The sequence below is a fragment of the Schistocerca americana genome, chromosome 3, assembly GCF_021461395.2.
Source record: "Schistocerca americana isolate TAMUIC-IGC-003095 chromosome 3, iqSchAmer2.1, whole genome shotgun sequence".
Taxonomy (NCBI): domain Eukaryota; kingdom Metazoa; phylum Arthropoda; class Insecta; order Orthoptera; family Acrididae; genus Schistocerca; species Schistocerca americana.
In genome coordinates, this window is record NC_060121.1 from 891,596,875 (window position 1) to 891,623,846 (window position 26,972).

General features: G+C 41.4%; 1 protein-coding gene across 2 annotated transcripts in view; it reads right to left on the reverse strand.

The window, feature by feature from the left end:
* The window catches only part of LOC124605356 (proton-coupled amino acid transporter-like protein pathetic), a 431,929-nt gene that overhangs the window by 97,387 nt on the left and 307,570 nt on the right, over window positions 1-26,972 (reverse strand). For both annotated transcript variants that reach the window (XM_047136981.1, XM_047136982.1), the window contains exon 3: window positions 5,905-5,994. In XM_047136981.1, coding sequence (XP_046992937.1) covers window positions 5,905-5,994 — 90 coding nt within the window. The remainder of the gene's footprint in view (window positions 1-5,904; window positions 5,995-26,972) is intronic.

The following is a 26,972-nucleotide window of genomic DNA, read 5'->3' on the forward strand; positions in this document are numbered from 1 at the left end:
GCCATGCCTGTATTCTTGCATCACACCTGTTCTCTATCTTCACATCCTCCATACTCTTGCCCAAGGTGGCTTCTGTCAACTTCCCCTCCCTGATGATGTCCTTGTATCCTCCATCTACCCCTCCTACCAGCTATGACCCTCCCCTCCCATTCCCCCTTTTCCCCCAGGGCTCTCTCTATCCCTCCTGACCTTCCTTTCTTCCCCCCTCCCCTCTCCCACCCCCCTCCCTGGGCTTCAAACCCCTCCCCTCTCCCCTCCTCCCACTCACCCTTCTTTCTCCCACTGGCTCCATCCCCCCTTCCTTTCCGCCCTCCTTCCTCTCCCTTCCACCCAGAGGCAGCCCCCCCCTCTTCTTTGGTGTGTCTTTGAGTGCTTCGCCAATGATCGTCACCAGTGTTTCAGTGCATCAGTGTTTCTCTGTGTGTTTTTCTTGGTGTCCTCCTACATTCGTGTCTCCAACTGGATGTCTTCATCTGTTCTACTGGTGACCGCCTTTGCATACCGTGCCTTCCGTCAAACGGCTTCCACTCTGTCATGTAATGTTCATCATGTATTATCATGCCATTTGTATGCTCTGTCTTCTATGTCTACCTGTTGTATCTATTGGCCGAAGAGCGGCGTATGTAGGCCGCTGCCGGCCTGCCTCGTATGAGGCATGAAATTAGAATAAAGGAACAAAAAAAAAAAAAAAAAAAAACTCTGTGAAGCAGCCTGATATTCGAGTGAGTCTCTCGATATCTGGCTTACAGACATCGTGTTTACTTTGCTTCTGTTCGTGTCTGAGTGGACGTTGTTGATTTCGAGGAGTTTCTGCTTGTGACCCCGTTGCTTCTTGCGTGTTGCTGTTCTTTGTGTCTTGCTCGGTCGTCTGTCGTCGTGTGTGTCCATCCTTTCCCGTTCGTCCGTCTTGTTTGTTCGCGGGCCGCTCCAGTTCGGTCCCGCCGCGCTTTCGTTCACGGCCACCCCGCGACCGGAACTGTGGCAGTTACAACAGTACACATATCACTGGAAATAACTATCGTGACAGAAAGACACCCCTAGTATACCCACTGCTGAGTGTGGGGATGAAACGGGTAATATAAAAGTATAACAGAGGAACACCTGTGTCTATTTCGAACAAATTTGGTAGAAACATTATACTATTTGTATAAAAATACTGTGCGAATAAGATATCCCTACTATCCGTAGCGGTGGGCTGAAGATGCTTGAAAAGTCTGACAACCACCTGTTTGTATTTCTTTCCCGTGTGTAGTTGACTTGGAATACTTCAAAAGTATACAGCAAAATCTGACTCTTATTTGTGTTTTCCAATATTTCAGGCAGGTTGTAAGAACGAGCACTGCAGTAAGTAATTGTGCGATGTAACCAGGCTCGCCGCCAAACCTCAAACCTCATAGCAAGTCAAAAGGAGATGATGTGCTGATTCCGTGCATTCTGAAACAACTCCACTTTCCCGTTCACCTTGCATTTTCAGTGAGTGTCAATAAGACACAAGGTCTGTCACTTAGAGTGTTTGAATTATATCTGCAGAATCATTGCTTTTCACATGCTCTCGAGTGGGACAACCGAAAAATTTCTTTTTGGAGAACACTGAAAGGCTAAAAATATTTTACAGCCGAAAGGACTTCAACAAACTTTATAAAATATAATTAATGCACTTTCACTGATTCTTTACATCTAAATTTGTTAGCTTTGTACATATTTGCCTTCTTACAGAGAAAAAGAGGCACGCCAAACACAGAAAGAGTGTCTCTCCTAAGAGACGTCAGGTGCTTTTTCTTCAGTATCTCATCAAACATTTGCAGTTCGATTTTTGCGTTGTGTAGCTGGAGTCAGCCCAAATGAACAGTGCAGATCGCGTATTTCATCCGACGCAGAGTATCTATGAAGAGCGTCGGGTTCCTTACTGTTACAGAGAAAATGATTTTTAAAGTGGAATTTTAAGTGCCCATTTGATAGAGCGATATTGCGATACTCTTTTTATCGATATGTATGAACAGAAACAATAAAAGACGAAGGATAACCGGCACTCCAACAGTGACAGCACCGCCCTGGCCCACACTGACTGCTACCAGAGTGCAGAAGTGTTGCTCAATCGCTGCTGGAGTACCTATTATTCTCCATGTTTTACTGTTCCTGTTAATACATACCGCTAAACCAAATGACGCAGTAGGCTAGTTTGGAACCGGTCTATCGAATGGGCATGGACATTTAAAAATAACTTTGTTCGTCATGGGAAACATATCGACGCTTTTCTTCGACACTGGACGTCTATGAAAGATGTGATGATTTCTTTGGTATGACTCGAGCTGCAAAACAAAAATATCTGCTGAAAGACCAGAAAAAATGCGCCTCATGACTCTTAGGAGACACACCTCATGTACTGAGTGGGTAAAATAAAACTGACCCATAAAATATGTATTTCATGCGCCTTAAGGTGGGCAACCCAAGTCACATACTCTGCCCCGAGAATGGATAATGTAAGCTGGTTTGCCTATCTTAAGGTGCATCGAATAATTCGCTCAAACGTGTACCACATATTAATACCTGGAAAAGGTATGTTGCTGAGGGAAAATTACTGCAGCCCAGTTTGTGGAGATAATGACAATAGTAGTCTCAGAATTTTCTCTGATGGCGCAGTTACCTATAATAAAGCACTGACTGAAACACCCTGCACAAGTATTCAGTCAGATCTCGCTGAGAGTTTTCAAAATTGTGCAATGCTTGTAAACTTCCTCTACATGTTCATAAAAGAGAAATTGAACTCTTGAGTAAATAAAACAAACAAACTAAAAAAAACCTACAATCTTAAGTCTGCGATGATGATTAGTCAGAATTTGAATCAGTCCACTCATACTAATACATGGTTGAAACAAATTGTAGTGATATGGAATGGAATGACTACACAGCCTCAGTCGTAGGTAACGAGGGTTTATCGCCAGCATACTGAGAAAATGCAAGCACTCTACGAACGAGATTGGTTATAACACACTCGTGAATCCTAGAATAATGCTAATGTGTGTAGGACCCATATTAAATAAGCTAACAGGGGATACTGAAATATATAGAGAAAAGGACAGCACGAATGATCACAGGCGTGTTTGAACCGCGGGACAGCGTCACGGAGATCCTGAAAAAACTGAAGTGCCAGACCTTAGAAGATAGTAGCCAGCTACCTCACTGACATCTTGTTTACAAAGATTCAGGAAACAATTTCAAGATATCTTAGAATACACTACATATCATCTGTATTGTTTCTGCAGCGACCACGAATATACGATTAAACTTTTTTCACTGAGCTCAGAGGAATTCAGCAGTGATTCTCACGCTCAATATCACTAAAGATTAAAGACTGCCATGGGTGTGATGAAGTTTCAATAATAATTATGAAGATCAATGCACCTTACATTAGTTCTGTACTCAATAACGTGTGAAACGAATCTTCTTAGGGTGTTCAGTTTTCTTAGAGATTGAAATGCAATTTGGAAAACCACTTTACAAAAAGGTTGAAAACACGTAACGTAGATAGTTACCAACCAAAATGTTTCTAAGTAAGTAATGTGCAGGAGAGTACTGACACATCTCAGTATACATAATTTGCTATCTTTTCGTTTGGTTTGAGGAAGGGAGTATTCATTTGAAACGCTGTGTGTTCTTTTGTGTGAGTGGCATCTGGAGGGCTATACGACAGGCTTAAGATAGTTGATTTAACAAAAGGATCTGATTGAGTGTACAATACTATACCTCTACATACGTTTTACATTATGGAATTAAAGCTCGACAATGGTTCACTTAACATCTTGTAAGTAGGAAGCAGAAGATTATCCTCTGGTGCCAACAAACAGTGAGGAGGTTTGAATGTGACCGAGGGTCATCTAAAATGGGGGGTCCCTCAGGATTCTATTTCGGTCCCGTTCCTTTTCTTGCTATACAGTATATCAGTTATACGCCACAAAGCATGCCAGATGACTCAAATTTTTTCTCTTTGCAGATGGCACAAGTATTGTTGTGAAAGGACTCGAGCATAATGTAAATGATGTAGCTAATAGGACAGACAGTAGCATCGGCACATTCATTTCAGAGAACAGATTAACTCTTAACTCTAACAAAAAAGAATGCTTTCACTATATGATAGAGAACTTTCGTAGAAGCGAAATTTTGTTCTCCGAAGGTGGTCAGACAGTCATTGACGTCGACAATTTTAAATTCTTGGGACTCATAGTAGATGGAAAGCTTTCGTGGAAGTATCATTTTCGAGGTGTTGCACAGAAACTAACTGCTGTTGTATTCACTATAGAAATGATCTCAATTGTCAGTGATATTGAAACAGGGCGGCCTGTATACTCTACTTATGCCTACTCTGTTACCTCGTATGGTGTCATATTTTGGGGTAATTCTGTGCCCTCACCAAATACTCTGTCAGCCCAGAAAAGGTCGGTAAGATTGATCTGCAATTCGAGAACTTCGTGTAGATCACTGTGCAAGTGTACCTGGACTTTAATTCTACAATCCCTGTACATATATTCCTTCACGGGATTTCTTGTTGATAATATTCACTCATTCAGAAAAAAAAACTGTAACATTCATTCATTTATCACCATACACGAAAACGGTAAAAATTGAACGACACTTTCTTAAACACTTAACAGATAGGTGTCCACTGCACAACAGGTTTCATTTTCAAGAGCCTCCCAGGAGAAATGGATAAATTGAGTAATAAGCGACAAGTATTCAAATCCAAGTTAAAAGCTTTCATTGTGGTCTCAACTCCTCTTACTCTGTAAGGGGGTTCATCGCAGTAGTTGAGAAGTTTTCTCCGTGACGTCCCATTTATTTGTCTGCTCTGATTTTATGTATTTTATCATTTCTGAAATTCTTTGTGTATAAATTTTGTTATCAAGTTGTAAATACATAAAACTGCAGCCAGTCACTTTTTCGAATAGTTATTTATTATTTTATGAACCGGTTTTCGAACCTTCACGTGTTCATCTTCAGATGGTTACCTGGAAGATGAACCTGAAAAGGTTTGAAAACCGGTTCATGAACTAATAAATAACTATTCAAAAAAGTGACTGGTTGCAGTTTTAAGTATTTACATTCAGTTAACAGTCACGAGTTTAAAATGTCCATAATGGATAAGCACAGTTTGTTATCAACATTATGTAAATTATGTTTTGACTCGTTCCATTGCCAAGTAGCTTTACCGCGGATAGTTCCACCGAACCTGATAAATAAATACATAAAATAAAATGTACAAACACGAGTTGCTTCGTGATGAAATGAGTTTCAAGAATGAGTAATTCAGTTAGACTTACTCTGCTAGAGAGCTTGAGAAAATCGAAGGAGAGTATTTATCTGTACTGGGGTAAACGGTGGGAACAAGTATGAGACCAGGTAATATTGTTGTTGCAGGAACTTGGTCTGTCTGTTATCTGAAGCTAGTGATTTTATTGAGTTCCTGGCATAGTGAGGCAGATAGTACTGAAGTTCCGATCCTTCTACCGGAGAGGATTTATAGACGCCGACCGTGTGATGTAGTGAGACAAAAAGGATTTCACTCTGGTGGGAATATTGTTTTCTAATGCGCTCTTCCGAGAAAAATGTTAAAGCCAAGGGCAGATGGTAATGCTAGACAGTGTGTGTCGAAATCTCTGCACTTGCCTGCGCGTAGCTAGGATACCTGCGTGGTGAGATATGATAGAAGTGACAAATGTCACAGATATATGCAGACGTCCATCACCAGCTCCAAGTGCTTAGAGCTTCCTCAAGAAAGGCTTTCCTGGATATCACCGCTGTATTCAACAGCTGGAAGCACAATTTTGGTATAGCTTTAGGTATTACATGAGGTAATGTGGCCGGTTGATCACACGTAACTTGTGTGCATCACGAGAGTTTCTCGCTTACCTGACGCTCTTGTTCTCCCTCTTGTCGAAAGGGTCGTACTCTTCTAGTTTCTCTCGCGATTGCAGCTCAGCGCTCTGTGCCAACTGCAGCCTGAAACAAGAAACGTAAAAATGTCTTCATACAGCATTCCACTCTAACAGCGAGTCAGCAGTGTTACATTCGTTCAGGTGATCTTGGTTTCACAACGTCCACATAATCAATTCGAAGAGCTACGGCGTTACCTCAAAAGTACCGTAAAAGTGGACAACTTTGTGACACTTTTAGCAATATTTCTAACATAACTTTTACAAATATATACTGCAACATTTAATTTACATTTACAAGGGTGATTCAAATGAAAACTTTTAAAGTTCCATAAAATTTCGAAAAGTGGTGTTCCTTGAGGTTCAGAAAGTGACGAATAGGCGGCTCGTATTGAAATTGCGTGCTTATGGAATATCGTCTTAGTTATCTGACTAGATTCGTGATTTCCTGTCACATACTTCACAGTTCGTAGTAACTGACGGAAATGTCCATTATAATTATCCGGGCTGTTACGCCGTGGTCGGCTGATGAATTCTGTGTCAATTCCCAACGTTTCGTCCCCGTCTGCGGAGGACATCTTCAAGGGGGTCTATAGCTCGATGGAAGGTCCAACACACCCACTGCCTCGCTACTGACTGCGGCTAAATTCCGTGTCCGCACGCTCCCGCGCCGAGGCGTGAAGTCACGTGTTTTGAAAACGTCAGTGCAATTGGCCGCTGTCCGCTGCCGTCGATCGCCGTTGCCATCACCCAATGGTGGACGGGTGGTGCACATGTTCTTCCGCAGACGGGGACGAAACGTTGGGAATTGACACACAATTCACCAACCGACCACGGCATAACAGCCCGGATAATTATAATGGACATGACATTTTCGGCCGTGAAAGTCTACATTTTAGTAACTGACGGAAAGTCACCGAGTAAAACAGAAGTGATTTCTGGAGTTCCCCAAGGTAGATTTATAGGCCCTTTGCTGTTACTTATCTGCATAAAAGATTTAGGAGACAATATGATCAGGCGCCTTAGGTTGTTTGCAGATGATGCTGTCGTTTATCGACTACTAAAGTCATCAGAAAACAAATGCAAAACAATTTAGAAAATATATCTGTATGGTGCAAACATGGGCGACTGATCCTAAATAACGAAGAGTGTGAGGTCATCCACATAGTGCTGAAAGGAATCCGTTAAACTTCGATTACACTATAATCAGTCAAATCTAAAGGCCTTAAATTCAACTAAATACCTAGGAGCTACAATAACGAACAACTTAAACTGGAAGGAACAGATTCAAAATATTGTGGGGAAGGCTAACCACTCTCAGAAAATGTAACAGATCCACTAAAGAGACCGCCTACACTACGCTTGTTCGTCCTCTTTTACAATATTGCTGCACGTTGTGGGATCCTTACCAGATAGGACTGACGGATTACATCGAGAAAGTTCAAAGGGCAGCACGTTTTCAAAAAATGGTTCAAATGGCTCTGAGCACTGTGGGACTTGACATCTGAGGTCATCAGTCCCCTAGAACTTAGAACTACTTAAACCTAACTAACCTAAGGACATCACACACGTCCATGCCCAAGGCAGGATTCGAACCTGCGATCGTAGAGGTCGCACGGTTCCAGACTGTAGCGCCTAGAACCGCTCGGACACACCGACCGGCGGCAGCACGTTTTGTATTATCGCGATATATCATTAAAACAAACGCGTTTCTCGTTGCGGGGGAATTTGCTCAAGAAATTTCAAACTTTCTCCTCCGAATGCGAAAATATTTTGCTGACGCCGACCTACATAGGGAGAAACCATAATCATAATAAAATAAGGGAGATGAGAGCTCGCCCGGAAAGATACAGGTGTTCGGTTCTTCCGCCTGCTGTACGGGACTGGAATAATAGAGAATTATTGTGGAAGTGGTTCGGTGAATCCTCTTCCAGGCACTTAAATGTGATTTGCAGAGTATCCATGTAGATGTATTCTGGTTAGCACATCAAACGACCCGTCATCGTAGTAATCTGATAGTTTTTAAATTTTCCCCCGAGTGCATTCTATGGTAATGTGATGACAGTTTCCCGTAAACATGTTGATTATTCATCCACTTCATAGATTTTTGACCGCACCTCAGATAACCAACTAGTTCCTAATGCTCCCACAGTTTCGAGTAACTACAAAGACATACCGTCGGTTGCCATTAATTTTTATGGAGTCAGATCATTCAGAGCTCTGTCAAACTCTGGCAGAATCACTGGATCACATTCCACACTAACTCCCTCCAGTACTTTCATAATACTTCGGAGCAGTTACTCTCCACTCTAACGTCTTCCACGTACTTTTACCATATTTTCTCCCTGTCTTGCGCATTTAACAGAGAATTTCCGTTACACCTTATAGATTAACAACTTTACTTTTAATGTACGGTCTTTAACGTACAGATAAATCACCATAAATCGAATATTATTTTCCTTACTAGTACTTTCATTCTTCGTACGAGAGCGTCTTCAGATGTATGGGTGAAAATTACAGCATAGAACAATGACATCACATGTAATTAATCTCTAAAATTTACATGTAACCTACCTCGACGTTTTGCCTTAATAAATTTCATTGCAGTCAAATGTTCACTTAAATTCTTCAGTGGCTGAATCAGTTGCCACTGAAAGTTATTTTCAATATCCCACAGACGGTTCTTGGCCGATGCTAAAATGCGCTGCCACCGGAGAAGAAAGTGTATGACCTATTCAAAATAGCGTAGGAAGCTTCGTTAGTCATGAAAGATCACAAGATGAACATTTGAGTTCAATAGACTTTACTGTCGAAATGAATGCTCTCGCGGATGCTTTCCGCTAATAATAATGCGAATATTCACATTCCGATATGATCTGTTTTCACTTCCTGTTAATTTAATTTTCATGCAACATCTACTGCTGCCCTCCAACCTTATTGATAAGCTACATTTATTTTCTTTCTCCAGCCACATCGTGAGATGTTCGTGGCTCCCAGTACCTACTTTATCTATATTTCTATAGCCTTTATGGCGCTGCAATTACGTAACGGATTGCTATGGAATCCAGAAGGCACAGAAGATATGATTGCGACAGACACATATTCCGCCAAGACACGTTTCAAGCCAAAATAAAAAGCCGCCACTAAGCATGAACTGCATTCCGAAAAATATGTGCCATAAATTTAGACACAGCGTTCCACAACGTAATTAACGACAAACCGTTTGCGCGGTGACCTTGGCAGATCCAGGTTTCACGGACAAGGCTCTTACAACCCGTAGTTCGTAAGATTACTGCGAGACATTTAAAAGCAATGACAGTTGCAGCGTACTCCATGGGCGCATTTGAACTGAGACTTTGAATGATCTCATAAAATATTTTATGTGTGTCAAGCAATCACAAGTTTTCAGCCGGACGTGTGATTAGCGTGGCCGTATAATTTATGGACTCTTGTGCTGAAGGAGAATGCACTGAAACGCTTTACGTGTTGATCTCTCACAATAGGTACTCCGACAGTTGTGATGGCTGTCATTTTTCCACGAACGTAGTAATACACAAGGTCGGCGCTTTACAACCTCTTGTCAACAGCTGTAACGTACATTCCAATGGCTCTAGAAACTGTCGAAAGAGTTTTGAGAGTCCCATAAAAACATTTACACCTCATTCTGGCCATTGACCACTAAAATGAGTTAGTATTGGCGCACCTCTGTACCGCGAAAATTAGAAAGTCAAAGTAGTCAGAAGTGGTTTTCTGGAGAACAGTGCATAAATGATTTCATGTATCAGACGGTCTGACAAACAATTCACATTCTAGGTAAATGCCTCCACGAATCAGTTACTTTTGTGAGGACACGTTACTATCGCTAATGTTATCCATATCTATTTATTTCTTTATTCAGCATATGGTAACTCCGACTGAAGTGCATCTAACGTATATCACTTGGATAATTTTACAAAATGAATGGAACTAAAACACTAAATCTACAATTAATATCTAAATTGCTAACCCACTCAAGGGCAGCATATGTCACTTACATTTCTTCTATATTTCCATAGTACACTCGTCGGCCATAGCTTCTCACAATGCATTTGATGGTCTGATCCTCACTGTGACAGTCATGTTGAGAAGATGAAGCCTTTTCTTTACTGATGGCACAAGCCCTGTACAAAACCTGTTAATTGTCTTCCGAGCACGTAGCGGTAAGCTAATTCCATGCCTGCTGCCCGTGTGCCAGGTCTTACGAGGGTCTGATATTCCTCGTGGGCGGAAGTATTCCACGTTTCTAACTAAATTCTGGCTCTGTTGAAATCCACTGCTTGCAGTGATCCTGTCAATGTGATGGGTGATTGCCTGGGTTGAACACTGAAGTTCAGAGGAAACTGGTATAGGCATGCGTATTAAAATACGTAAACCGGCAGAATACGGCGCTGCGGTCGCAACGCCTATATAAGACAAAAAGTGACTGGCACAGTTGTTAGATCGGTTACTGCTGCTAGACTGGCAGGTTATCAACATTTAAGTGAGTTTGAACATGGTGTTACAGTCGGTACACGAGTGATAGGTCACAGCATCTACAAAGAAGCGATGAAGTGGGGATTTTCCTGTACAACCATTTAACGATTCTACCGTGAATATCATGAATCCGGCAAAACATCAAATCACCGACATCGCTGCGGCCGGAAGAAGATCCTGCAAGAACGGGACCACCGACGACTGAAAAGAATCGTTCAACATGACAGAAGTGCAACCCTTCCGCAAACTGCTGCAGATTTCAATGCTTGGCTATCAACAAATGTCAGAATACGAACTATTCAACGAAACATCATTGATGTGGGTTCTCCGAGCCGAAGGCACACTCGTGTGATGACTGCACGGTACAAAGCTTTACGCCTCGCCTGCGCCCGTCAACAGCGATATTGGACTGTCGATGACTGGAAACATGTTGCCTGGTCGCACGAGCCTCGTTTCAGTTTGTATCGAGCGGATGGACGTATACGGGTATGGAGACAATGTCATGAATTCATGGACACTGTACGTCAGCAGGCGCTGTTCAAAGTGGTGGAGGCTCTGTAATGGTGTGGGGCGTCTGCAGTTGGAGTGATATGGGACCCTGACACGTCAAGATACGATTCTGACAGGTGAAACATACGTAAGCATCCTGTCTGATCACTTGCAGCCATTCATGTCCAGTGTGCATTCCGACGAACTTGGGCAGTTGCAGCAGGACAATGCGATTCGTCACACGTCCAAAATTGCTACAGAGTGGCTCCAGGAACTCTCTTCTGAATTTAAACACTTCCGCTGGCCACAAAACTCCCCAGGTATGAACATTATTGAGCATATCTGGTATGTCTTGCAACATGCTGTTCAGAAGAGATCTCCACCCACTTGTAATCTTAAGGATTTATGGACAACCCTGCAGGATTCATGGTCTCAGTTCCTTCCAGCACTACTTGAGTCATTAGTAGAGTGAATGCCCCGTCGTATTGCGAAATTTATGCATGCCTGCTAGTGCCCTACGCGATATTAGGCTTCAAGGATAACAAAAAAATAAGAAGGAAATCGCATAGGAAGAGATCGGGACTGTACGAAGACTATGTAAAGACATCCCAACGGAACTTCTGCAGAGTAGACGAAACAACCTAGACATCCCAGCGGAACTTCTGCAGCGTAGACGAAACAATCTTTCCAAGATGTGGGCCCTCCCACGACCTCCAAACAGTCCCCATCTCTCACCATGCGACTTCCATATTTTTGGAGACGTGAAGAAAGACATTCTTATCTGCCGATTTGCTTCACACGCCTGAGTAGAATCATCGTTCAGTAGGCAACAGCAAAAATTTTCCGTGAAGACACTGACTGTCTTGTTTCAGAGTGGTATAAATGTATTAACAGCTTTAATAACTTTACTTATGTCTTGAGCACACTTTTATTTTCCAACAACCTTACGTGCTTCGACTTTCATAATTTTCAGAGGCATTGCTATGTCAGTCATATAAAAACATTAGATACATTGTATCACGACAACATTCTCGAACACGAGATAAACGGAAACTACAGTTTGCAGTTGTCTCACGCTCGGAAATGTTGACGTGATACAACGTGTCTTTTTTTTTTTATATGGCTGATATAGCAAAGCCTTTGAAAATGACGGAAAGTGAAAACGCATAAGATTGATGGAAAATAAAAGTGTGTCAATACGTAAGTGAAGTCTTGTGCCCCGTCGTCTTACAGTATTTTCACGTAATTTATAGTGTTAACAGTGATAGCGATAATTTTTGAAATGATAAACAATTAACTTAGTTTCTTCCATCTGTCTCGTTTCTATTTGACTGCCTCTTATAATGGGATCATTCTAACTCCAGGAACATCAAATCTTCGAAAAGGCTTTCGATCTATGCAGATATGGTGGTGTTATGGTACTTAGAGATGGTAACCAGCGGATGGGGGAGGGGTAGAAATGTTGCATCCTGTTATAGTCCTCATTGCAGCATTTAGCTGGACATAGATTTTCGCCTTACGTGAACTATTAAGCTGTACTTATTCACTGTGCGATGTTAAAAGAGTATCAAAGCTGGCAGCCAGATTTACTCGTATGTATTATAGATCTCTGGCTTAAACATCAGTGCGCAACTACATCGGAACCGTTCTTAGGACCAACCAACCAGACATTTGGGTCGTAACATTCGTATTTCACAGCTAAATGTTGAAAGTCTTATCCGATCTAAAGCCCAGAACATCTTTCGTATGCTAAGCTACTTGAAAACATTGTGCCTTTCATATAGATGGTGTAGCACACTTCTACCGAAAAGACGTCGAGGGATCGTGAAAAATGTAAAGGTGACAAATGGGGGACGGGGGTGAATTTCTAGTACAGAGAGGCGATGTTACAGGCGCCATCGTACGCACTTCAGCGATGAACACGAGTTTGTGTGCTGAAAGCTGTTACTTTGCTTCGCTATCGCTGTAGTGTTGTCACTGGCGTGGACGCTTAGCACTACTGCTAACTTCCTGAAAGCTGCCAGACGAACCGCAAGGTACCCACTTCTGGTCTGTCACCTTACTCCCGAATGAATCTACCACTCTATAGCCGAGTGAGCGTTTTCGAACTTTCTAAGCATGTTAAAACTACCGAACGGGTACCCGACAAGTAACCTCTTTCGCGGGCAATGATCTCATCAACTGAGATATTCATGTAAGACTCTCGGCACTCCGTTACACTACACTAGCTTACAGCTTCAGTTCTATTTCTACCACCCTATCACTTTCCAAATCTCATAAATGCTCTTTTGCATTCTTACATTAATTCACTGTGCTATTGTGTAGAGTCTTTTGTACATCATCACGACAGTGCTGTAATATTCTGCGAGGGTTGCCCGGATTGTAATGCACCACACTTTTTGTTTTCAGCCGAAAACAATGCTACGAATGTGAAACGTTGCGTCTTTATTATTTAAAAGTCTCGTGAGTGAGCGCGCCGAGTTTCCGTCACTTCCGACAGATAGCGTAGCTGGAGCACAATTTCAAGAAGGCGTCTGTAGGTGATGCCGTCATTGAACTTCTCACTGCAGAAAAACGAACTGTGGGGAATATTCAAAAACGCTTGTACAAAGATTATGGAGCCAGTGGCGGATTCACACATAGCTCCACTAGGCACGGGCCTAGGGGCGGCACCTCAATGGGGACGGCATGTTTTGCTCTGTACTTATTTTAATCTTTTACGTTTTAAAATAACTGCGCTTACAAACGACAAAATTTTTTAATATGGTTGAACAACTTGCTTGTTTAAATAAGCCTTAAGAACAAAATTCGACAAAACAAGCTTGGAAATATACAGGGTGTTTCAAAAATGACCGGTATATTTGAAACGGCAATAAAAACTAAACGAGCAGCGATAGAAATACACCGTTTGTTGCAATATGCTTGGGACAACAGTACATTTTCAGGCGGACAAACTTTCGAAATTACAGTAGTTACAATTTTCAACAACAGATGGCGCTGCAAGTGATGTGAAAGATATAGAAGACAACGCAGTCTGTGGGTGCGCCATTCTGTACGTCGTCTTTCTGCTGTAAGCGTGTGCTGTTCACAACGTGCAAGTGTGCTGTAGACAACATGGTTTATTCCTTAGAACAGAGGATTTTTCTGGTGTTGGAATTCCACCGCCTAGAACACAGTGTTGTTGCAACAAGACGAAGTTTTCAACGGAGGTTTAATGTAACCAAAGGACCGAAAAGCGATACAATAAAGGATCTGTTTGAAAAATTTCAACGGACTGGGAACGTGACGGATGAACGTGCTGGAAAGGTAGGGCGACCGCGTACGGCAACCACAGAGGGCAACGCGCAGCTAGTGCAGCAGGTGATCCAACAGCTGCCTCGGGTTTCCGTTCGCCGTGTTGCAGCTGCGGTCCAAATGACGCCAACGTCCACGTATCGTCTCATGCGCCAGAGTTTACACCTCTATCCATACAAAATTCAAACGCGGCAACCCCTCAGCGCCACTACCATTGCTGCACGAGAGACATTCGCTAACGATATAGTGCACAGGATTGATGACGGCGATATGCATGTGGGCAGCATTTCGTTTACTGACGAAGCTTATTTTTACCTGGACGGCTTCGTCAATAAACAGAACTGGCGCATATGGGGAACCGAAAAGCCCCATGTTGCAGTCCCATCGTCCCTGCATCCTCAAAAAGTACTGGTCTGGGCCGCCATTTCTTCCAAAGGAATCATCGTCCCATTTTTCAGATCCGAAACGATTACTGCATCACGCTATCTGGACATTCTTCGTGAATTTGTGGCGGTACAAACTGCCTTAGGCGACACTGCGAACACCTCGTGGTTTATGCAAGATGGTGCCCGGCCACATCGCACGGCCGACGTCTTTAATTTCCTGAATGAATATTTCGATGATTGTGTGATTGCTTTGGGCTATCCGAAACATACAGGAGGCGGCGTGGATTGGCATCCCTATTCGCCAGACATGAACCCCTGTGACTTCTTTCTATGGGGACACTTGAAAGACCAGGTGTACCGCCAGAATCCAGAAACAATTGAACAGCTGAAGCAGTACATCTCATCTGCATGTGAAGCCATTCCGCCAGACACGCTGTCAAAGGTTTCGGGTAATTTCATTCAGAGACTACGCCATATTATTGCTACGCATGGTGGATATGTGGAAAATATCGTACTATAGAGTTCGCAGCGCCATCTGTTGTTGAAAATTGTAACTACTGTAATTTCGAAAATTTGTCTGCCTGAAAATGTACTGTTGTCCCAAGCATATTGCAACAAACGGTGTATTTCTATCGCTGCTCGTTTAGTTTTTATTGCCGTTTCAAATATACCGGTCATTTTTGAAACACCCTGTACATAGTTTACTTGGTGACTGAATGGAATTTAACATTGGGTTTCTGTCTGGTATTACCTTCATGACTGTTGAAAATATGTTGAAGTAAGCTGTCAAGACACCAATCTACTATGCAATGTTTGAAAAGTTATTATTCCGAGAATGTCATCGGCTTCTACTTAACCCTACCATATTTTTCCAGTAAAAATTCCGGAACCCCTGAAAAGCTGTGATAAACTAATCAGCAGTTTCTTAAATACTGTAACATGTCTGGGCCTCAGTATGTAAGGCCGCGCGGGGTTAGCCGAGCGGTCGAAGGCGCTGCAGTCATTTACTGTGCGGCTGGTCCCGGCGGAGGTTCGAGTCCTCCCTCGGGCATGGGTGTGTGTGTTTGTCCTTAGGATAATTTAGGTTAAGTAGTGTGTAAGCTTATGGACTGATGACCTTAGCAGTCAAGTACCATAAGATTTCACACACATTTGAACATTCAGTATGTAAAACCCGACTCTGCTTAAATTTCTTGTAGAAATTACGGGGAAGTATCAAGTCAACCCTCAGTTGCTGTAATTAATGTGAAAGCTATGTGGTCTTCAATGTCTTAGCTTTGATTTAATGACACCCGTTTAACAAAGCATGTTGATACTGGGAATGTTTTACATTTTTAGACACATGTTTATAAGAAAAGAACATAAGCAGAATATCTAATAATGTATGACATCACAACAGTTTAAAAATTTTATTTATTTACTTACTTAGTTACTTTTTTGGCGAAAAAAGACGAAGAAACCAACTTTCGTTTGTCTCGTTTATTGTGCTGCAGCCTGCACGATATCAAAGTTCCCACTCTGTGCAATCGAGTAGTACGTGGCATTGCAAATTTTATATTAAACTTCTTTAATAAGCTTTTTTTCTTCGAGGAAAGGTTATTTTTATTTTATGTTGGAACAAAAGGTGCATGTGTGTAGACGTAACAGCAGTGTTCACAGAAATGACAACACGCCACATCAAGTGCCGACAAGACTACTTAAACTTTGTAGTCTGTCGTCTTTGCCCACAGAAACTGCTAAAATGCTATAAGAGCAAGTGGGATAAGAGTGGATTCAGCACACCTCACTGCAAGAAATTGCAAAAATTATTTGCTTTCTAAATTAGACAGACAGTTTCAAGAATATTCAGAACATATTTGCGTCCCAGCTAAAATTCCGGCGACGCGGGAAACAGAAGCCAAAAAAGGAACTGTCCCGTTTTCTTTACGAGACGAATTACAGCCGTCAGGTGTGCTTCTACTGTTCACTGACAACGGAGAAACATGCGACAATGAAATTGAATTATTCTGCATTGTCGTTCTTCATAGTTCTTCATAGCACAGTTATGTCAGGTAATCCGAGTTAGTCAGTTCATCGCTACGAGATTAAAGGAAAGATCTTTGTGCTCGTGTACCGTGTTTAAAGTAAAGAGCTTTGTGTTCATGTGCGGTGTACTACGATTTGAACTAGATACAGTCTTTCTTTACAATTTTTTAATTTTGTTTTGACTGTTGGTTGACAATTTTGTAAGTGCCTTAACATGAATAACAGTGAAAAAAAGCAAACGTGCAAAATTAAGTGGGGCGGTATTTCAGAAATTATCGAAGGAAAGGCGAGAACGAGAAGCCAATGCTCTAAAAACGCTTGGCAGAGCAGAAAAAGTTTTCGCAAAAAATGTTGCTGGTTCGACTTCTAGTGCAAGTAATACAAATGATGTTTCTAGCACTGCAGCTGTTCTACAAGAAGTAAACGAAACAAAAGTTAAAAATGAAGAAAAGCAAAATGTTCCTGATTTCGAGTTTCACGGAAAACTAGGTGTCGAGTCAGACATTACAAAAAGAAATAATCTCGTTAGTGATGATCCTGCAAAATGGTGTGTCACTGAATCAACAATCGACATTCTCTTACAACGTGGCATTAACCAAAACTGTAGCGGTAATTCTTCTAATTCAAGAAGATAAATAGGCGATAAAACCAGATATTTGAACAAAAATGTATTTTATTGTAAACTTTTAAATGGTGAATCAACTTTGCGTTATTTTCTAGTTTGCTCCTGTAGCACCAGTGCTGTTTTTTGTACACCACGTAAATTGTTCGGAGGTAAGGCCGTGGTTGCTACTAATGGTATTACAGATTGGAAAAATATATCTAATATTTTATCTCATAATGAGAATTCACTTGGACACAAAAATTCTGAGTTATCACTCTTAACAAGAAAAAAGTCGAAATAAATCTCGGGTGAACAGCTTGGTGTGAGTGTACAAAGGAGACAATATTTCGGCAATCGACTGATTGAATATCGAAGGCAGGGGCAGGAACCTCCGAAACACCGCCGACAAACCTCCCTGGGCGCGGACCAACGAGGGAACACTCAGACGCCCGTTTTTTTTTTTTTTTTTTTTTGAGGTGTTGTCCCAAGTGTACCCGCCTTTGGCGGTCTCTGCTTGTATTTGTGTTTTTAGGAAAAGGTAGGTTTTGCACATCTCTATTTACAGCATTCAGTAGTAACTGGGCTCTCATTTTAGGGTCCTTGGTCCTTCTGTTAGTATGCCCTTTCTTGTTGGGATTTTTTTTTCATATTTAGTTTTCTGAAAAAATTTGTCTGTTGTTTTCTTGAAGTTTCTTGCTCTGGTTGGTAGTCATGGTTATGAAATTAACTGTCTTTCCCAATGGTTTTAATGGTGTTATCCTGGAACTATCGCTTTGGGGACTTTATATTTGTGCCATGGTTGGGGTTCTATTGTAGCGACGGTTGTAAGTTGAGGGGTACATTGTCTGCACGCATCGATATTTTGGAAGATTTTTTGAGCGTGATCTTGAATTTTTTCCATTATAGACTTTTCATTTAGTTGTTCATGCATTTCAGTTATCCCCGTCCAGCGAGGTACAGCGAGGGACCATCTCATGCATGTGTTTTGTAGTATTTTAGCTGTTCGATATTAGTTTTACAGGTAGTGCCCCATGCTGCCGCTCCGTATAATTTTGCTGGTTGAATTGTAGATTTGTATAGTTGGAGTTTTGTTTTTGTATTTAGTTCTTTGCTTTTAAAGAAGGGTATTAAGATGTTCATCATTTCTTGTTCCGTTCTTTTCCGTTCTATGATGTTGTCTTTGAAGGTTAGGGATTGGTCAAGTTGTATTCCAAGATATTCTGTCTTCGAGCTCCATGGAATAGTTTGATCTGCTACTTGTAGTTAGTCTGGGTTGTCTCTTTTTCGTGAAAAATTTTGCTGCTGTTTTGGTTGCATTAAAGGTGATTTTATTCTGGTGTGCCCATGTTTCCCTGATATCAATTTGTCGTTGGGCTCTTGCTGTTATTGCGTCAATATTGCGTCGGGATGTAAGGAAGGCCGTGTCATCTGCATATAGGCTCAAGGTTACATGCGGCAAAGTAGGTAGATCGTTGATGTATAAATTGAAGAATATCGGTGATATGGCTGATCCTTACGGAATTCCGGCTTCGGGTATTTTGGTGGCTTGTCTTTTTCCTTGGATTGTGGCCGAGAATTGTCTGTTTTGGAAGAACCTATCGATAATTTTTATGTAACAATCTGGAATGGGTGTAGTCTGATGTAGTTTAATTATTAAATTTATCTTCCATACTTTGTCATAGGCTTTGGATATGTCGCAAAATACTGCTGCTGTGGATTTGCTGGGATTGAAGTTGTTTTGGATGTATTCGGTGATTCTGATTAACTGTAACTCTGCTGATAATTCTGAAGTGAAAGCGAATTGTTCTGGGCGCATTCCGTTGTGTTTAGTGAGACAGAGTTGTAAACGTTTTAAAAGTATTCTTTCAAGTACTTTTGCGAGCGTTGGGAGAAAGCTTATTGGTCTATGATTTACTGCTTCCGCTGGGTTTTTCCCCGGGTTTGGAATGGGTACTATTTTTGCAGTTTTCGTTGTCTGGAAAACATTCCAGTATTAGACAGCTGTTGACTATTCTTGTCAATAAAACTATGGCTTTTCTTAGATGTTTTAAGTGAATGTTGAATATTTGATCAGTACCTGGGACGGTGTTTTTCGTTTCTGATATTAACTTCTTTATGTCCGCTGGTGTTGTGAGTAAAGGTCTTCCTATTGACGGTGTGTCTCGGAAATGTTGTAGGGGGTGTCGAATTCTGTGGTTTCGTTTTCTATGTTGTTTGGATTTTGTTGTTCATTATTTGGTAAAGACATTTGTAGATTGTATTCGTCGGCGAATAGTTCCGCTTTTGCTAATACGTCAAATATTAGTCCTTCTGGTCCATTGACAGCTGTGTACGGAGTTGGTTGTTTTCCAATGTTTCTGACTACTTTCCATTCATCGCGTGTTTGCAAGAGGATTTCTGTCATTTTGTCTTCCCAGGTTTGCTGACGCCATTCTGTTACTCGTTTGTGTAATTCACCTAATAGTTTCTTCACTTCTTGTTTGTTGCGAGGGATGTGAAATTGTAGCCAGCGTCTTCTATATCTATTCCCTTGCATTTTTATTCTTCTAGTAATAGGGGAAGTGTCTCGTGGTATGGTTCCGGATTAACGTTTATTGTTGATGCTCTTTTTGCGGCTATTTTAATTTTTTTAGTGAGAACTTCTACAGCGATGTTATTTTTGTTTTTGGTGTCTAAGTTCATTGTAGGACGGATGTTGTTGGTTAAGTGTCTCCTGTATAGGTGCCAGTTTACTTGTATCTGTTGTGGTAGTGGTATTTTTAGAGCTGTTCTATGGATGAGTCCTAGGACACGTTTGTGATCAGATGAAAGATCGTTAATAGTACGTAGTTGTAAGTTGGGATTTATATTCTTAATTAGGGCAATGTCAAGGACATCTGCAATTTGTTTTTGGACATTCGTGATTCTCGTAGGCTGGTGTGGAGCGTGGATTGTGCATTCTAGTTAGTCTTGGGCGTCGTATACTTGTCGTCCTTTTCTGTTTGTCTTGCCGGCCGATGTAGTCGAGCGGTTCTAGGCGCTTCAGTCTGGAACCGTCCGCAGCTTGTGGTCGTGCGGTAGCCTTCTCGCTTCCCACGCCCGGGTTCCCGGGTTCGATTCCCGGCGGGGACAGGGATTTTCTCTGCCTCGTGATGACTGGGTGTTGTGTGATGTTCTTAGGTTAATTAGGTTTAAGTAGTTCTAAGTTCTAGGGGACTAATGACCATAGATGTTAAGTCCCATAGTGCTCAGAGCCATTTTAGTCTGGAACCGCGCGACTGCTACGGTCGCAGGTTCGAATCCTGCCTTGGGCACGGATGTGTGTGATGTCTTTAGGTTGTTTAGGTTTAAGTAGTTCTAAGTTCTAGGGGACTGATAACCTCAGATGTTAAGTCCCATAGTGCTCAGAGCCATTTCAACCATCTGTTTGTCTTGATTGAGTTCCATGATTCGTGTTTTGCATTGGGGTCTCCTAGCACTAGGATTTTTGGAAAGCGATGAAAAATTGTCGTAAGGTCTTCTTTAATTAGTTGTTTGTTTGGACTGATGTCAGCTGCAACTGTGGTTATATTTCCGATGGCGGTGTTTACGGTGACTGCGGTTGCTTCTAATGGTTGAAGTGGTGGAAGTGTTTCATGGTGATGGGTGATGTTCCTTTTTTATGAAAACAGCGGTTCCGCCGCCTCTTCGGTACTGTCGGTCTGTTCTGTAGGTGTGCGTATTACGTAGTCAAAACGTCGTCGTCGGGGTAAAATGAGTCTCTGTTACTGCGATCATGTCTAGTCGATATGGGGCGTTAAATTCATTCAGTTCTTTTTGTTTCAGTTTGAGTCAGTTCGCGTTCCAGTTGCAGAATTTTAGGTGTCGTGTTTGCCCTTCGTGTGCCATTTTTTAAGGCGCAACGAATGCCTTGATGATTCCCTCGACAAGACTGAGGAAAGATGTGATTTTTTGCTGTAAGTTGAGTGTTGCAATATCTGTTAGTGCTTGAGAACAAGGCTCCATAATACTGGCCGAGGTCATTGAACTTGCTTTGTCATATTTTGTGCTGGGTCTGTTTGCTGTTGCCACTGAGTAGTATTTTTTGTGTTCTGCAGTAGATGAGAATGGGCCGTTACGTCCGAGTCGCGAATTGATGGATGTTTTCTTCTCTGTTCTGGATTGTTGTGCAGTAACTTGCTGAGCGGTGGATGGTTGTGGTACAGACGGTTGCTGGGTTGTTGCTAGACGGGATAAGGTTGCCGGTTGTGAACTGGATAGCATTTGAGGAGCAGCTTGCTGTATAATATGCGTTGTCTGTCATGTTCTGTTTTGGCGCATGTTATTCCGGATTTTATATTTGCGAAGTAAGTCTTGATATTTCTTGGATCCTAGAAATGAAGCTAGATGCGCCTCGTCGCAGTTCACACATTTTTGTGGTGATGTCCGTGGTGAGGTACAGTTCTCAGACTCCTGTGAACCCACGCAACGCACACATCGCGGCGGGAGTTCACAGTAGCTTCCAGTGGGCTCGAAGCGTTGGCACTTCTTGCATTGAGATGGTCCGTCGTTTGGTTCATAGATTTCCACTCTTATTTTTGTGTGTAGGATGTATTTGATGTCGTAAATTTTTTGACTGTCCTTGCCTTTCGGAAGTGTTACTGCGTATGTGGGATGAGATTGTTTGGTTTTTCATCTCGTTTTCTGTGCTGATATACCTTTGCTTGGGTGAAGCCTTTTTCTTGTAGTGCATATGTCAGTTCGTCTTCGGTTATTTGTGCTGGCAGTTTTTTAATTACTACTTTCAATTCTTTTTTTTCGAAAGCTTGGTGAGTAAAAAAGGGAATCTGGTATTGTCTGAAGAACTGTAGTGCTTTTGCGTGGTCTTCTAATGATTCAAAGTCTGGTAGAGCACTTGCCCGCCAAAGGCAAAGGTCCCGAGTTCGAGTCTCGGTCCGGCACACAGTTTTAATCTGCCAGAAAGTTTCAAATAAGTAACCATTTTAAGTCATATGCTGAGACAGAAAAACTGTACTGGAGCAGTGTGTTGAAAAGGGTATTTGCAGTTGTGAGGAAGCTAACAAGTCGTGGATTTCCCCTGCATGGACACCTCGAAAGATTCCATTCATTACATAATGGTCAATTTATGATGTCTCTTGAACTTATAGCCGAGTTTGATCTTTTTCTCGCAGAGCACATTGAACGATGTGGAAATGCAGGGCAGGGACAGAGAAGTTATCTTTCTTCAACAATCTGTGATGAAATAATAGGGCTTCTTTCTGAACGAATAAAAAGAATTATCGTAAGTGAAATAAAACAGGCCAATTATTTGTCTATAATAGTAAATTCTACTGCAGACATTTCACATACTGATCAATTACTTTCATATTAAGATATATGAACGAGACTGGTGAACGTGTTGAACGTTTCCTTCTCTTTTTTACCAAACCCGGGACACAAGTCCGAAAACTTAGCTGAGGTCGTACTAAAAGTCCTGTCTACAAATTCCATCGATATTACTGATTGTAGAGGCAAGTCATATGACAACGCATGCGCAGGCCGCTGTGGAAGAGCGTTTCTAGGCGCTTGAGTCCGGAACCGCGCTGCTGCTACGGTCGCAGGTTCGAATCCTGCCTCGGCCATGGATGTGTGTGATGTCCTTAGGTTAGTTAGGTTTACGTAGTTCTAAGTCTAGGGGACTGGTGAACTCAGACATTAAGTCCCATAGTGCTAAGAGCCATTTGAACAATTTGACAACGCAAGCAATATGGCAGGAACCTACACTGGTTTGCAGGCACGCATTAAGAACGAAATCCGAAAGCGAATTATGTGCCTTGTCCAACACATTCTTTGAATTTAGTCGGCTCTAGTGCTGCAAGCTATTGTCGAGAAGCATGTTCATTTTTCAATGTAGTGCAAAACCTTTATAATTTTCCCTCTGCCTCTACCCAGCGCTGGGATCAACTTCTTTCTTTCATGAGTCCAGGAAGGAAAACGGTAAAAACTTTATCAAAAACATGTTGGTCAACAAGAGAGGAAGCGTGTGTAAGTCTATACGAAAACTGGGAGGGCATTATCAATGCCCTCACACATACTGCCAATAATACATTTGAAAAACCACTTGTGCGAAATGAGGCTTCAGTTTTACTGAATCAACTCGGCATACTAGAAACAGTATTCATGAGGACAGTCTGGGATGACATACTCCAGAGATTTAAAAGTGTAAATCTGAAATTGCAAATGTAAATATTGATACTAAAATAGTGCATGAATTATATGAATCACTCGTAGGATTTATTGGATCTATTCGTGGCATGTTCGACTATTATGAAAATAAAACCATGGAGATTGTGACTGAAATAGACTATGAATGCACCTATAAAAGATCACGAAAACTCAAACTTCATGATGATGAAGAAGTGGACCCTGAAGAAATTTTTCTGACTGGAAGGGAAAAATTTAAAGTCGAAACATTTCTCCCAGTACTCGACAACTTGTACGTCGAATTATTGAGGAGGAAGGAAAGCTGTAGAACACTGTTGGTCTCCTTCACAGTTTTCACTAACCTTAAGGAAAGTTCACCTGACGATATAGTTGAACGTGCAGCAAAACTCCAAGCATCATATGACACAGATTTAGAGCCTTCCTTCCCTAGCGAATGTGTACATTTCGCGGAACTTTTGAAATCTTCTGATATTAGTGATATACCAGTCAAAATGAATAAATTTTTACAAAAAGAGAGGTTACAGTCCGTGTTTCCGAATGTTGGCATGGCTTTTAGAGTATTTCTATGTATGGCACTTAGAAATTGTTCAGTAGAACGCTCGTTTTGGGCTCTTACAAGACTGAAATCGTACCTACGTTCTACGTTGTCCGAGGAGAGATTGAACGCCTTGTCCATGCTTTACATCGAAGCCGACCTCCTAACTGATAACTGTCTGAACTACGAAGATATGATCAACGTGTTTTCTGTCATCAAAGCCATACGCAAACTTTGCTGATTGGTGAGTTTGTTTATTTATTCATATTAGTTTTAAAAATTTAAGATTATAATGTGATTTTTATTATAACTTAGAGCTCATTCATTGGATTTACAAACTACGTATTACCCGTTTATTTTACAATTGCCGATGGCAGAAAGCGGAACTAAACCTCGTTTATGCTGAGATCCGAACGACGCAGGCCGCTCGGCGCTGTACAGTCAAGTAATACTGGTACTCTAGTATATTACAACTGATGCGTATTCCTGGCGTCTGCTGAAACGTATAGTTAGCGCGGAAATATACGTTATCGGACAGTACGCTTAGATGCAAAAGTGTTCATAAATAAAGCAGTTCAGTTCTGTCGATAAATACGTAAAATTTTTGCTAATACCGTCAGAAAGAGCTATGGTGAGAGCAGTAGCTGTAGTACAGAACTCTTCAGCCTTTACGTGGATTAAAGGTATTGTGTACACTTATTATGCAGCATCTAGCTACACATAGCCTAATGCTTTAAACGTTAACGATTAGATTATAAAACAAATTTGGTTTTTCCGCACTAGTCTGTAAAATTGTGTAATTGCAAATCCAGTTCTGTGTTTGTTCGTCTGTATTTAGTTATTAATTCGTGCACCGAAATCTCTATTTCATTTTCATTTCTTACGCTTTCCTATAGAGTCACGTATTAATATCGAACGTGTTTTTTTCTGCTACACATTCAAGTTATTAGATTGTAAAACGACAGTTTAATTTTAATTTTGAACGCATCTCTGCAAAAGTACATATTAATTTCTAATGTATGACACGTTCACTTCAATTTTTAGATCATAACACAACTTTTTTATTTTCATTTTCAACGGTTTCGTGTAAATGAACGTATTAAAAGTGCACCTATAACAAAAATCCATTGTCTCCAACACGCTCTGCTGAATTTCTAGGCCATAAAAGAAAAGTTGTGTTCGTTTCTGTTGTCTTTCGACAGAAGAATGTGTTAACACAATGCAGTTTTAAGTTTGTTTTATCCTCTGCCGTACACCAAGTACAGTTCAGGAACATTATTACATTTTGATTGAGCGCAACTAGACCGCTGACGCGTCCTTCAGAACAACGAATAGCAGATTACGGAAACAGCTAACAGCGCTCCCACCCAAAACGGCAACTGTGAACTTATCGGGAAATAGTTATTATTTAAAACACCTTTTCTTGGAGGGGGGGGGCGTATATAATATGGTGTGCCTAGGGGTGCAAAATTTTTAAATCCGCCACTGTATGGAGCATCTGCTGTCGATAGAAGTGCAGTTAGTCGCCGGGGACGGAGTGCGTGGTCATCAGAAGGCGGTTTAGCGGAGCTCCACGATTTGCAGCGGTCAGGGAGACCATCCACGGCTGTCACAACTGACCTAGTCCCCTCGGACTTCGGTTTGTTTGGGCCATTAATGAATGCCATTCGTGGAAGACATTTTGAGGACGATGAGCAGGCGATTCACACTGCGAAGCACTGGCTGCTCCACCAGGACAAGGATTGGTACCGACAGGGCATACACGCCCTTGTTTCGCGCTGGAGAAAGGCCACATAACAGGATGGAGATTACGTGAAAAAACATGGTGTGTAGATAAAACACCATTCTTCCGTGTGTGTAATTCTCATTATGTTCAGTAAATAACTGTTGAAGAAAAAATGCGGTACATTACTTTCTGGGCGACACTTGTACAACATAATTATTTTACAAACCGAATTTGGGCTTTCACGCCATCGTCAGGCCCAAAGGTAAATATATGTGGCTTTGAAATTTTTGAGAGATCAAAGATATTCAACTAGTTGATCACAGAGTATCTATGTTGGTTTCCAAATATGACAACTGTTAACATTTGATTAAGGACTAAAACTAGAGAAATTACTTCAGTAAAAACGCGATGGAAGGCTATTTGAATTAGATAAAATATGTGATACATTAAATAATGAACTACGTGACATATAAGTGAAACGTCTGTCAGAAATGGCGAATAAAGGAACTGTCTGATCATTCAATACTAAGCTTGAGCAAGTGGACATATGTTCGTTAATTTCCATCACACCAAGGTACTTCATAATCCTCATTTTTACATAAGACTTCATGGTCCAACTTGTAACTGTGGCATTTTTAAGCAGGTGCTCCGGAAAAGTACAGTCTCATTCCTAATCCTCCATATTATATGGTGTTCCTTCAAGCAGGTAGACATTGCCCCACAATTACGAGTGATTTTGAATATTTCATTCTTTTATAAAGTTGAAGAGCAGTCTTTACTATCGGGTAAAACGTAGCCAGTAGTATGGCGCACATAAAATGTTTTAAACTGAAAGTATTTCATATTTGTGCACACATCTAGAGAGAAATTTTGTAGATATGAAACCGTACACCAGTTACTAAGATCTTTAAAAAATGGGTCGAGAACAAGGCAAAGAGGAGAGGAGACCAGTTACTTTGTTTGTTCCTGCACATCTTTATGATGAAGAAAAGATAACGCAGATATGATGACTTAACCTGTGTCTATGGGTGTTTTCGAGCAGCATATCCGTAATGTAACTTTCTTCCAGGTTTGCTAGTCCAGCGTAGCATGTTGGAGAGATTGTGGGGAGTTTGAAAACGGAAGACATACTGGCAGAACTAAAACTGTTTGCTGTTTGTAAAGAGCACACATTCCATTTGAGAATCGAAGATTCATTATGGAAACGATAAGTTAAACTGTAACTAAACCATTTCTTCGTAGTATTGTTTCTTCCACCTGTAGCAAAGTATACATAAGAACTTCCGCCGAT